The sequence below is a fragment of the Drosophila ficusphila genome, unplaced genomic scaffold (assembly GCF_018152265.1).
Source record: "Drosophila ficusphila isolate 14025-0441.05 unplaced genomic scaffold, ASM1815226v1 contig_128, whole genome shotgun sequence".
NCBI classification, from domain to species: domain Eukaryota; kingdom Metazoa; phylum Arthropoda; class Insecta; order Diptera; family Drosophilidae; genus Drosophila; species Drosophila ficusphila.
The window spans coordinates 1,132,716-1,147,532 of record NW_025064017.1 but is presented as its reverse complement, the minus strand read 5'-3'; the positions used below and the strand labels follow the sequence as shown (position 1 = coordinate 1,147,532).

General features: G+C 39.3%; 1 protein-coding gene across 2 annotated transcripts in view; it reads right to left on the bottom strand.

The window, feature by feature from the left end:
* Positions 1-14,817, bottom strand: part of LOC108100543 (dnaJ homolog subfamily C member 16) — a 451,288-nt gene that overhangs the window by 292,535 nt on the left and 143,936 nt on the right. For both annotated transcript variants that reach the window (XM_043209499.1, XM_043209500.1), the window contains exon 5: positions 5,397-5,577. In XM_043209499.1, coding sequence (XP_043065434.1) covers positions 5,397-5,577 — 181 coding nt within the window. The remainder of the gene's footprint in view (positions 1-5,396; positions 5,578-14,817) is intronic.

Genomic DNA, 14,817 nt, shown 5'->3' with positions numbered 1-14,817 from the left:
ATATTTCGAACCCGCTCTTCAAGCTTCTCTTAACTATGTTATCTATGTTATCTCTACTCGTGAGAACGATGGTATAAAGAAGCCGCGCTTTCGGCTTATCTCACCTCAGATCAAGCATCAACTCATCTCGCATACATTGTTCGCGCAAATATCAAAAAACGAAAAAACATAAAGGTTGCAACTCCAAAATAAACATACTTTAATTAACTTAACCTACTCGTGCGTTATTTAATTACAAGGGTGGCATATTGGTTGTCTTCCCCATAAACAAACTTATTAAAAATAATGTTTGCTTTTTGTTATTTTTATATTCCCTCATGGTTTATAGCGCTCCAGATGACTTTATAATACATAAGTCTAGAACTGAGTAAATTTTGTAGAGAAATTATAAAGTCATCTGGTGGCAAAACAACGATTGCCGGGTCAGCTAGTACATGTAGGTATATAATTTAAGATCCTTCCTATGGCAGCTATATAATAGAGTTATCTGATTTTGACAAAATTTAATCCGAAATTCAATAGTAGTTAGAAAACGCCATCTGGAAGAAATCAAGTTGATCTGTTAATAAACAACGGCGTGAGAAATTTTTATTTCATTCTCTCGTATGGGAGCTAACCGATATAGTCGGCCGATCCGGCTCGTTCCGACTGATAAACTGCGTGCAATAACTCGGATCGGGCCGGATCGGCCGACTATATCGGATAGCTCCAATACAAGAGAATGAAATAAAAAATTTTCTTCCATATGGCATTTTCTAATTATTATTGAATTTCGGATTAAATTTTATCAAAATCCGACAACTCTATCATATAGCTGCCATAGGAAAGATCGAAAAATATATATAGAATTAATGGAAATAAATTGATAACATCTTTTTTTTATCCCACGAGCATGATTTTTTAAATATCAAGTTTTTTAACAACCCTAATATTGAGAAAAAGTTTCATAAAAATCGGACAGCTATATCTTATAGCTACCATAGGAAAGAAAAATCTATATAGAAATAACGGAAATATAATGATAACATCGTTGTTTTTTATTAGATAAGCATGATTTTTAGAATATAAAGTTTTCTAACAACTCTTGAATTACGAATTAAATTTGATCAAAATCTAACAACTATATCATATAGCTCCCATATGATCTATAGTCGAAAATATCGAAAATGAACAGAAAAATCGTCTTAGCTTCGATGTTGTTTAGCCTTTATGCATTTTGTTCGACATACAGTGGTGGCCATAAGTATTTTGTCAAAATAAAAGTAAAATATACTCGAAACCTTAACTTGCTTCTTTTAACTTTTGGTATCAATGGAAAGGTAATTCAAATGCCGTTTGAATGATACCATACTTTTCTCAACTCATTCGATATTTATTGAAAAGGGCAATTTAAAAAAAAAAGTCAAAAAAACTTTTTCCCTCGGCTTCAAAACTAAAATTTTTGGATGCAAAAAGTTTCTTTATTCAAAAATAATCGGAACTGCAAAAAGAATTTTTCAAAAATAATTTTTCTTCTATTTTTTATGATTTTTGAAGGTGACAATGTCGGAAAAAATTTGTATGGAAAAGAGAAAAATATGGCTGAAATGCGTATTTCTAGTCATTTTCAAAAAAGTCATAAAAAATAGAAGAAAAATTATTTTTGAAAAATTCTTTTTGCAGTTCCTATTATTTTTGATTAAAGAAACTTTTTGCATCCAAAAATTTTAGTTTTGAAGCCGAGGGAAAAAGTTTTTTTTACTTTTTTTTTTAAATTGCCCTTTTCAATAAATATCGAATGAGTTGAGAAAAGTATGGTATCATTCAAACGGCATTTGAACTACCTTTCCATTGATACCAAAAGTTAAAAGAAGCAAGTTTAGGTTTCGAGTATATTTCACTTTTATTTTGACAAAATACTTACGGCCACCACTGTATTTGATGACTGCAAGGGTATATAAGCTTCGGCTTGCCGACTGCAGTCATCAAATACGGCCACCACTGTATTTGATGACTGCAAGGGTATATAAGCTTCGGCTTGCCGAAGCTAGCTTCTCTTCTTGTTCTACATAAAATCTGTTCTTAATTGCTGTTCGTGGGGAAGACGACGAATATGCCACCCTTGTAAATAACCAAACGCACGAATAGGTTTAGTTAAATTAAGTGTATGTTTTTTTGGAGCTGCAACTCTATGTTTTCGTTTTCGATATTTGCGAGCAATGTATGCGAGATAACTTATTGCTTGAGTGAGGTGAGATAAGCCGAAAGCGCGGCTTCTTTATACTGTCACTTTGACGATTATAGATAACATATGTAGATAAAACAAAGAGTGGCTTGAAGAGCGGCTTTTAACTCCTTACACCCATGTGCATAAAATTAGGTGCTGGCTGTCTGCTCCGAACATAAAAAATAGGAAAAAAATAGTTAACTCTTTGGTCTATTGATGTTCATTTCACACCATCAGTAGATCAATCTAATTCGTATTTATTTTTTAAATCATTCTTTTCTGACCCCATCTTAATTTCATAAATAAAATATTTGCCGTCGGCAACAACAACTTTCGTTTTGCTAAGGGGTCGATAAATCTATTGCCAAAAGTTATCGTCAATGCTGCCGTACTTGTAGTAAATAGAACAAAACAACCACTTAAAAATACTTATAAAATGAAAACAAAGAAAAAAATATTTGTAAAGAAATGTAAGCTTTTTATAAATAAATATGATTAATTTCGTTTCTTAAATGGCTTTAAAACAGGTAATTGAAAATATAAAAGGCATTTTTCGCGTTGTTTACTTTTGACCAACAAAACAAGTCAGCTGTTTGAACAGTGAGAAACGAAATTAACCATTCCGATAACGAAACGATGACAAAAAGCTTGTGAAAATCGGAGCACCTAAAACGAAAACGTGCGTTTTCGCCCAAAAACGAAAACGAAAAAAAAGTGAAAACCGGAGCCTGCCGGTATAATACCCTTTTGCTCTGCAAGGGTATAATAAGGGCAGACCTGTGTCAATAAAAATCATTTATTGGTAATGAAGTTTCTTATAAAACATTATAATTTTGAAGTTTGCGATATAGTCCAGCAGGTGTTCCCTAACATATCGACGCATTTCCGCGAAAGTATCGTATGTCGCTTTTTTTCGAATTGGGATGTTAATGCAAAATTATTAGGCAACTTATGTCTCACTACCCTGTGAAATATTATAACGGAAAACCCTATAGTTCCGATAAAAATTTAGTTTCAATTTTATCGTATGGTACAGTGCTCCTAAGAGATTAAATAAAAAAAACACCGGTAGCACTTCGGGAGTGCCGGCAGAAGTGAAAACTTCAATATTAACGTTGTGTTTAATTATAAGTAAAAAAGTACTATCATTTATGAGAGAGGTAGAATACAATGTTTATTTATTGGCAATGGCAATTTATATGTTGTTATTTATAATATTATATCGTTATTTATCAGGCAGGCTCCGGTTTTCACTTTTTTTTCTAGTTTTTTTGGTCAAAAGTAAACAACGCGAAAAAATGCCTTTTATATTTTCAATTGCCTGTTTTGAAGCCAAAAGAAGGCAGAAATTGATTGATTTAAGAAAATCGAGACATTTTAGATGCAGCACATGTGTTTTTAATATGTCTGACGATCGGTAAATTAAGTTGTCTTACTTACAATTTTAAAAGTTCAAATAAGCCTCCATTAGATATCAGCTGTTTCCCACAATAAGGGGCTGCCACCTTTTTGCAGCTTTCATTCCACTATTCTCAACCACTTTTTTACTGCACTTTTGCCATTTAAGAAACTAAATTAATCATATTTATTTATAAAAAGCTTATTTAACTTTTCTTTACAAATATTTTTTTCTTCGTTTTCATTTTATAAGTATTTTTAAGTGGGTGTTTCGTTCCACTACAAGTACGGCAGCATTGACGATAGCTTTTGGCAATAGATTTATCGGCCCCTTAGCAAAACGAAATTTGTTGTTGCCGACGGCAAATATTTTATGTATGAAATCAAGGTGGGGTCAGAAAATAATTATTTAAAAAATAAATACGAATTAGATTGACCTACTGATGATGTGAAATGAACATCAATAGACCAAGGAGTCAACTTTTTTTTTCCTTTTGCAATTAAGAACCGATTTAATGTAGAAAAAGGCATTTACTTTTCATTTCGACAAAAAAAACTTGCCCGTTTTTGAAAACGAAAAAGTCTTGTGAAAATGAAAACGGGAGCATTAATTCTCGTTTTCAAAAACGAGAACGAGAGAATCTTGTGAAAGTGAAAACCGAAGCCTGCCTGTATATATTACATTAAATTTTATCTCTCAGAAAAATCAACTTCCATCTATAATTTCAACGACTTTTACACCATCGTTATTACCAGAATCATCATCGCAAATTTTTACAACTGATACAATTGGTTTATGATAACTGAAGTAAGAAACAAACAGTTTTGATTCGAACCTATTTATGTAAGTGTAAGTACAAGGTAGTCTCGTCGGCTTTTTTTTTCCCCCCTATTGGGCACTACAATGAGTGCGAGTGAGAGGGTGTTTTCCCGTAAGTGCGAAAGAAACAGAAGAAGATGATGTCGTTTTACCCTTATGCTGTGCACGGGGTTTAAAAAGGACTGTTATATGACCATGAGTATTAATTTTTCCGAAATTTTTGGTTTTTACACGAAGCTGCCCTTCAGGACTCGCTCCCATATTGCTCACATTTCAAAATATTTTTCTGCAATATTACATGTTACGCCTTATATGTGCTTGCTGCAATAATTGCAACAAGTATTTTTCACAAGCACACAAGGGTTAACGTTTTGAGAAAAAATCGTCCGCGGACAACCTCTCACTTCGAAATCCCGAGCGCACTGAACCATAGGGGAAGAAACCCGAGCGATTTTGCAGTCGACGAGACTACCTTGTATAATTGTACCATGACTCAGGCACGGTAGAAAGAGTGGGAGATACTAGTTCCTCTCCCTTTCCCTCGATCTTACGCTTTTTCGATCAGCATAACGGAACCCTGACGCGAGTTTGAATGTTTTTACCCTGCTCAGCGCCGCTAAAGAAGTTTTCACTTCAAAAAAAGCTTCTCCTGTAAAATTGGATTTTTCAACATACGATACATTCGCGAAAATGCGTCGATATCTTCTCACCTAATATTAATGCAGTAACGATTAATAAATTGTGTTTAATTGAGTCTGCCCTAAGCCTAAATAAAAAAACCAAAAAAAGACACCAAAACCCCTACCTTTATGGTGGTGCGAAATTTAAATAAGAATTAAATATGAAGGCAAGAGCAAGCATGATGACCCGTTGGCTAAATTTTCAAACCTACTCTTCGCTAGCGATACTGATAAGGATAACAATAATTAAATGTTTAATTTGTATGCTAAACAAACAAAATGCGTATCTTACCCAAATGCAACACGGTCGTAAAACTCAAATGCAGTGAGTAGGTACCGGAGCCTTATTAACCTATAAGGTTCAAATATTAGAGCTCTTACTTTGTTGTCCATCCATCCACCCAGAAAATCATTTAAATTGTTATCATTGACGAGTTGAACAATTTTAAATGGTAATTTTTTACGAATAAATTCTGAAATGACAAAATGGTTAAAGATTTTTAATAATAGCAACTAAAATTGACATCAATATAGCTCAAAATATTTTACAAGAACCATTTTAATTTCAAATAATAATACATTGTTGTATTATTATTAAATAATTCTTGCAGATTATTTTCTGCAACAGTGCACATGTGCATATGGATTTTACAAAAAAATATTGCATATGAGTAAAGGTAAAGTAAAAAATAAAATAGACTAAGGAGTAAACTAGGTAATATAGAGATTGTGAACAGCAAGACATGCAGATTCTGTAATAGCGAGGATGAAACCTCCCTACACATAATATTAGACTGCCCAGCACTAAGTAGCCTGAGAAGAAGAACCCTCGGTTCCAGGTCCCTTACCACTTGGGACCTCCGGAAGCATCGACCAACAAAGCTCCTTGACTTTATCGGAGGAGCCGGGTTGATGGCTGAGCTTTAAGCTCAGATAGGGGGTAGAATAGATCTAGTTGGGTCGAGGTAGCCACGTTCGCCTGGAAGTACAACCGAAAATAGTAAAAGCTATTACCTACGACTTCTTCATAATAAAGTACCAGGCCCAACCTCATTCATAGACTGCAAAATATTAACACTCATGTCCCATTTTAATTGGTCTGTAAGACATTTGGGTTACTAGATGATGACAAACGCCGGGATTATACTTCCGGGAAAGTTTTTTGCATATCGCCAACTAAACTGATTAATTGATTAATTGACTAATTTTTTTGTAATGTTAGTAAATTTTCAAATGACTTATCCTACACGTTTTTGGGCAAATGTTAAGAAAGGTTTTTATAAGATATTTTGTAGGAATGTGCGATAGTTTGCGAAGTTTATCTAGCTGTAATCGGAAAAGGGCTTTAGAAAATTCGAGTTCGAACGCCGCCGCGTATGGACGTGTTTTTCAATCGCTCAGTGAAAACTCTTATTTTACCAGCATCCAACTGCGAAAATATAGGCCCACTAGTGAACCCAACAAACCCCAGCGAAAAGACGCTTTCCCACACAAAAAAAAACCCTGTGCTTACCTTATTAAACCTATCATAAACAAAAAAGCAAGCTCCAAACAAAAATGAGTGAGCGTTGCGCTCAAACTCAGAGCGCGCGCCCTCGCTCAAGCATCAACAACGCTTACTTTACAATAAAGTCAAGCGCCGACAACAACAGTGCACATAGCACCCTCTCAGTGCAACCTCAGAGAGCACGCTCTTGCTCTCCCGCGCTTTTACAAGCAACGCAAAACACACCAGCCGCTCTCCCTATGGAGCAATTACCTTGGAGCGAGCAATGCACCTCACCGCTGCCCCCGCTCTCTACTCTCCCGCCAACCTCAACGTCAACACAACCCACAAAATTACCAACAACGATATCCAATACCGCAGCAAGTACCAAACAAATAAACTCCAAGCTTTTAACATCGTCTCTGCCACTCTCCACAACATCTGCAACAACTACAACAACGACAGCTCCCCTAACAACAACAACTACTACTGCTACTCCTCTAGATCGTCCTGTTCTATAACAACAACATTTACCGAATTAAACCAACAAAGCCTTAAACGGACTCGTGACAAACAGTCGCCTGGACAAGTAAACGAGCAAACGAACTCAACCAAAAAACAACGGAGTAAAAACCAAAGAGCCACTCAAAAAACACTCAAAGAGTATTGGCTAGCAGAACCACGCTCAAACAACCGCTTTGAGTTGCTGGCGCATGAGCAAGACGATGAAACTCAAAGCGACAATGGGACAGACCGGAACCTAATCGCGCAAATACCACAGCGAAAACCCAAACCTCCACCGATCTACGTACAAAATGTAGAAAATATCCACGCACTAACAACTGCACTAAACTCACTGCCCGAGACAAAACTCGAGCTAAAAGCACTCTCAACGAACGAAATAAAAATACAACCGCAAGAAAGTATACACTCTATACACCATCTATTACACAAACATCCATAAGTTGCTTAAAGATTGCCTCTTTATCTTTTTACACGTACAGACCGAAAGATCAGAGAGGATTTAAAGTAATACTCCGCCATGTACATCATGCTACCGAAAAAAACGAAATAATTAACGAACTAGCCGACCTTGGGCATACAGTACTAAACATCCACAACATTCAACGCAATGACACAAAAAAAGCTGCTACCCCTCTTCTCAATTGAACTTAAATGGCAAAATAACAATAAAGACATATACAAAATAAGCCATCTATTACACTGCAAAGTTACTTTTGAACCACCGCACCAAAAACGTATAATACCGCAATGTACAAACTGCCAAAAATACGGACACACAAGAAATTACTGTACGAGAGATCCCATTTGCGTAAAATGCGCTGGTAAACACCAATCAGCCAACTGCCACCTACAAATAACCAACTCTGACAAGAGCCAAATAAAATGCGCTCTCTGTAGCGAGAACCACACCTATAAAGGTTGTATGGTCTACAAAGCCCTCCAACTTAAAAAATATCCAAGTCTCCGGCAAAAAGAAATACCACAAATCCAGACCCCACCCGAAATTGCCACAAAAAGTACACCTGACCTGATCAATCCTAAAATATCATACGCAGAAGCCCTACAAAAAAACAAACCTCCAACATCAACCCACCAAACCTTCATACACAATGATGAGCCGTCCATTCCAACAAACAATAACCAACAACAAGAGGACATGCAAGTACTGAAGACACTTATGAAACAACTGATTGCACAGATGTCAAGCATGATGAACATAGTTACCATACTTGTATCCAAACTTGACAAACAATAATTTGATTATCGCAGTCTGGAATGCAAATGGACTATCGCGCCATATCCTAGAAATAAAGAGCTTTCTACAAGAAAACCAGATTGACATAATGCTAATTTCAGAGACCCACGCCACAGACAAAACATACATCAGCATTCTTGACTATAACATATTCTTCACAAACCATCCAGACAACAAAGCCCTTGGAGGCACAGCAATCATAATCAAAAATGACCTAAAATATGCAGAAGTAGAAGGCTATAAGGCTGCAAACATACAAGCCACGACAATAACAATTTCGGACCAGTTTGGACAACTTAACATCTCGGCTGTTTACTGCCCACCCAAATTTAATAACACGAAAGAGCAATACCTAGACTACCTAAATTCGCTTGGGAATCGATACCTGGCGGGAGGAGACTACAACGGCAAGAATGCCATGTGGGGATCGCGCCTGACAAATGCAAAGGAAAGACAACTTTACGAAGCTATCAAAGCCAATAATAGCCGTACAATAAGTACAGGAGAGCCAACATACTGGCCAACTGATACAAAAAAACTTCCCAACTTGATTGACTTTTGCATTACCAAAAACTTGACACACCAAACATAAAAATAAAGTCAAGCCTGGACCTATCATCAGACCACTCACCAATCTTAGTAACTATAAAAAGCACACCAGACCTGACAAGCAACACTCCGAGCCACAACCACAAAACGAACTGGAATCTATTCAGGGAGATATTACTTGACAACATGGATATACAAAGAGCCCAGTCGAAAATATTAAGAATATTAACTAACTCAGACAGATACACAACAAATGACCACATCCACAGAGAGCTAAGAATACAGACGATCTCAAAGATAATTAAGCAGAATTGCATTATCCACATCCAAAAATTACTTGCGCACCAGAATCATAGCCTAAGAGACATTCCGAGAAGAGAAGCACAACCACGAAGACTAAAAGGGAGAACTCCCACAGCATTAGCGCACCATTAACAGAATAAAATTAAGTAAATAAAAATAAGCGAAATTAAAAAAGTTATACCAACACAATGGTGTTGGTAATAAGTTAAGCCCACATGTTGTCTTCCAAAACAATTACTTAATATTCTATTGAATAGATGTAATAAATAAAGGGGTTAGAAAAAAAAAAAAAAAAAAAAAAAAATGACTATTTTTATTGTAGTTATAACACCCTCAACGTTAATCCAACCGCAGTCTATAGAAGAGACCTCCCTCTCAGACCATGCTTATAGTTGTCAATACAGTAGAATCCGGTTATAGCGACTTTCAAGGGACCGACGATTTTTCGTCGTTATACCCGGAAGACGCACTAAGCAAAAGGAACAAAAAATCATATTTTTTTTTGTTTATTTATGGTTGCCGTTTTCGTAATAGGTTTTTAAAATAAATCAAATTAATTTTTTAATTAAAACTAAAAATTTAATAAATTTAATTCAAAAGCATGGGTTCCTCATAATACTAAAAACTGAGTGAGCTTATTATTGCATATTTTGCATTTGCCGAATTTACGCTTTTAGTTTTACTCGGAAAAAAGCAGAAAAAACTAAAATTATAGCGGGACATCTCATGGAATAGGCTATGAGGTCTGCACACGCAGTGTGACGTCGGCATTGCACTTCGATTTTCTCTCTCCCTCTCTCGCAGCAACGTTGTTAAGGCGACAGCTAAAACTAACAAAGAGTAGTGACAGTGTAAGATCCTTCGTGTGCCGATCACTAATAAATACATACATACATTTCTCACAGCGTGTTTTGACGCTTAAATTTGGCACTATTGCAATGTTATTTTTTCTGCACGACGCAATATCCGGTAAAATTTTTCAATTTTCTTGAAAATTTCGTTCGTATAAGTGGTTTGTCGCTAAAAGCGGAAACGCTCTAAGCGGAGGCCCTTTCATATAAGTTTGTATGGGGACCAACCAAACCATCGAGTTTTCGTTGCACAACCCGGACGGACACTATAAGCGGAGTCGTTATTGAAGTGGCGGGGCGTCCTTCTTGAAGGCAGCAAAACTCCTGGTCTGTGACGGCTGGCGGGGTTAAGCTGTGGGGGCAAGAAATAACACACTCGGCGATCGCGAAAATAAAATTACTTGGAAATTTCGGGTATAGCGCGGACCGGCCGGGCGTTTATTTCATGCGTTGACGTTTTGTAACTAACTTAAGCTAAGCTAAGCTAGGCGCTTGGAGGCGCAGCGGAGACTTCTCGCGCTCGGGGAGTGGAGAGCCTGGACGGCCGAGCGCGACATGCTCCAAGCTTCGGGAGAGGGAGAGGGCGGTGTGGGGAGAAGCTCCGGGAGAGGGAGAGGCCTGAACATTCCGCCCCCCCTTGCAACCGCTGGCGTTGCAACATAATTAGCCCTGGTTGCAGGCGCCGGACAGGATCCAGCCAAAGATGGTCTTCTGGGCCACCGGCAATCCCTCGGCGACCAGGTGGAATCCTGGTTGGATGACCTTGGCGTAGACATCCGCACCCAGGACCATGGAAATCGACGCCGGCAGATAGAACCGCTTGTCGGCCAGCGGAAGGTCCTTGTAGCGGCCGACGACAGACTCGTCGATCGCTCGGATGGGGGTGCGGACGCCGACGCCGGGTTCGATCTTTAGGACGACATCCAACGCAGCTCCCTCGACGACCTTCGATCGGAGGATCGCCGTGCACACCCTTTCCTTTCCGACATTGGTGGTCGGCAGACGAAGGCTGGACGCCAGGGTGGCGTCGATGCAGCTTTGAGGCGAGCAGGGGTCTATGAGAGTCACGGTGTCCACGATCTTCGGACCCGCCTCCAGGGTGACCAGAGCCGTTGGAAGGACGTTGACGACGTGGTGTTGAAGGAGGGTTGCCAGCGTCGGAGCAGTGTGCGCTGCGCGAGTCGAGGGCTCTGGTGTCGAGGATGCTGAGCGCGGTGGAGAAGCAAGCGCTCTGCGAGTTGGCGGATCTTGCCGGCGCGAACGCTGCTGAGAAGCGGAGCCCCTTTTGGAAGGCTTGGAAGGCTCGGTGATGTGGAGCAAATATATGGGAGATTCGAGTGGAGAAAGCGGAAATTTGCTCTTGCCTAGCAGCTGGTATTGGTCCGGTAAGGATCCAACCGAATATAGTCTCTTGACCAAGAAGAGAGCCACAGATGTTTGCTCGGGTGCCGCTTAGGAGTATGGAAGGCAGCAGATCAGCCCCGATTAACACGTCTATTTGTGCACTCTCATAAAATTTCGGGTCGGCCAAAGAAAAATCGGGAAGCTCCCGTAGGAAATGCTGCGGAATTGAGCAGGACGGAAGTTGACCAGCTAATTGTGGAAGGACATACGCCGTCGCGTCTAGTTGCAGGCCAGGCCTGGTCGGAGATCGAATTGAAAATTGGCAGAGCTTTTTGGACTCTGCTGCCAGTGTTTGGCTTAAGCCGGAGACTTGGGCTCGAATGATCTGATGAGGCAACTTAATCAAGTTGAACAGCCGCTCGGTCATGAATGTTGCCTCCGATCCAGAGTCGATCAAGGCACGAGCCTTGAAGGTTGATCCCAAATGGCAAACGTCAATAATGGCGGTGCCCAGCAAGACGGATCTATGACCCGTGGCAAGATAATTTTGCACCGTGGAGGTTGCGGCACTGGTAGTCGCTGGAGCGGTCGTAGTTGGTCTTGACCTGGGCGAAGAAGTTGGAGTTGGAGTCGAGAGCGTTGGAGACGCGTTACCTCGATGGAGAAGCGTGTGATGGCGGCCGCGGCACGTGAAGCAACTATGAGTGCTGTCACAGTCCCGTAGCTGATGTCCTCGTGCAAAGCAGTTCAGACACAGCTTTTTGCCTTTGATATACGCGGACCGCTCATCGACAGACATCCGGAGAAACCGTGCGCATGTCCGCACTGGATGGTTTTCTCGATTTCACAAGTCGCACCCTCTACCTCTGGGTACTACTCTTGCTTCAAAGGAGTGGATTCTGCGTGCCGTGGAATTAGAGGCTGCCGCTCTGGGCTGAGGCTGACTAGAGCCTGACGGACGGACATCATCTATGGCCTCTAGTGTCCTGTGACGCTCAGTGAGGAAGTTATTTAACTCCTGCCACGTGGGAACATCGACCTTGTTGTGGAGCGACTGCTCCCAGAGGGAAAGTGTCAACTTTGGAAGTTTGGCGGAGACCATATAAACTAATAGGCAATCCCAATTGTCGGTGCTAATATCGCTCGTTTCTAAAGCGGTAAGGCAACTCTGGATGGTGTCTTGAAGCTCTCGCAAAGCTGGCCCAGATTCCTGAGTGATGGACTGCACATTGAACAGTATTTTCAAATGACTGTTTACTAACAACCGTTTGTTTTCGAAACGCTTAGTTAGGTTATCCCAGGCTGAGCGAAAACCATCGTTAGTTAAAGGCGACTTTGCCACAATTGTGTGTGCTTCGCCACTCGTTTTGGAATTCAGGTGGAACAATTTCTCGACCGGCGTCAATCTTGGATTGTTAATATAGATCGCCGTGAAAAGGTCCCTAAACGTCGGCCAACGAAGATAATCGCCGGTGAAGACCTCGGTATCACACGGAGGTAGCCGACAACCTGAAGGAACGTAGGTCTGGGACGGATCAGCTTGTATTTGGGGGGTTCGTGGAGCTTGCGCAATAAGATCCTCTATATTCGCACCACACCTTTCGTAGACGCCGTAGCAATAATTATATTTCGCTCGGAGAATTGGCAAGCTGTCAGCTGCACTGTCTCCGGCTGAAATCAGGCGTACATTGCACTCATCGTACTCTTTTTTGATGCGCTCCCACAATGCTCGGACCTCTTCGCGTCGGATATTTAGCATGGACATGCTCGGGGGAGTCGGCGACGGAGTGTTGCATCTCGCTTCGAATTCACTGAGACGATCTGAAACCTCAATGAATTGATTCAGCGCAAGATCGGACGCAGCTAGAGCCATTTTTGTCTCGGAACGAGTGAGCCTTGCTTGGGGAGAGGGAGTCTTACTGGAAGGTTTAGGTGTGGGCGGCTTGACAGCAATTTTCGGAGTTTTTGTTGGTGGAATGTGAGATTTTTTATTCCCACCTTCACTGGACATGCCAAAAAACGAACCCTCGGTTGGAAAACGAGTGTGCTGGTCGTGAGAAACAAATTTTAGACCTTTGTTGCTGGAATTGCACTCTTGAAAAAATTTGTATTTAGCTGACTTGTGGAATTTGTCTCGCTAAAGGGAGACGGTCTATGGAAGCGACGATAAATTAAAAAGGAATATATGCCCAGTGGAAACGGGGTATATTTAATATGCACAGGAGCGAAAGAAAACCCAGAATAATTAAGTAATATTTATTCTTAATGTTATTAAGAATATTATAATTATTATATTTATAATACGGATATGTGATTATTATTTTGTGTGGTATTTATTTACTTTATTTTAGAAAATAATACCAACTGTGGTAAAGACAAAAAAAAACCAAAACGGGTAGTTTATTCGAAGAATGGAAGTTAATTATTTATCCAAAATAATTTATTTGCAAATATTTAATTTCTGAGCTATCAACAAACGGTGTGCCGTACGGAGTGACGTTCACACTTAAATTTGTTTGGAACCAGACAAAGAAATAAATTTTTTTTTTTTAAATTATTGTATGTTGCTGGACAAAAAAAAAAAAAAAAAAAATCAAATAATAAAAAAAATTAATTTCCAATTATTTTGGTATTTTTAATTTTAGTTTGACTGGAATATTAATTATGTGTTGTTAATTTGGAGTTGGAATTTATTTATTGCAGCTCAGAAATAATTTATTTTGACTTTGGAAAAATTTTATATGTTTAAGACCTTGCACTGGATGTCGTGCAACGGCTCCCTAATGGGTATGGGTGTATATGTGTATATTGGTGTGCTGGATTTGGATATAAATGTATATATGTATATATGTGCGTTTGTGCAGTTCGCGCTCACGCCAAAAAATGTTAGAAATAAAACACACTGCAACCAACAAAGTTTTCCGAGTCGGTGGTGGATTGTCATTATTTGTTTTATTCTACACGGAGGCCGACGGAAAACTTTTAATGTTGGTATATTTTCGCTGTAGGAAGTAGAAAATATGTATGGAGTATATGGAATATATTTGGAGATATATGTATGTATGTATTTTTTTTTGGCGGAAAATTTATTAAAAAATATTGCCGGCGGGTATGTGTTGAGCTTTCGATTTTAATTAAGTGGACTGTATTGCCAGAAAAGGTGTGCAAAATATTTAGCGTAGGACTGCAGTGAAAAAAAAAACACTTTGAAAATGGGGGCCCTTTTTCGGCAGAACACTTGGAATTTTTTCACAGAAATTATTTCTTCACTGTTCACTTCGAATATTTTGCACACTTTACACTTGTCGTTAAATTTTGGATTTTTCACTTTTATTCAATTTCGGAATTTGCACTTTTTATTAAAGTTTGCAATTTTAGCTCTTTATTAAAGTTTTGGAAT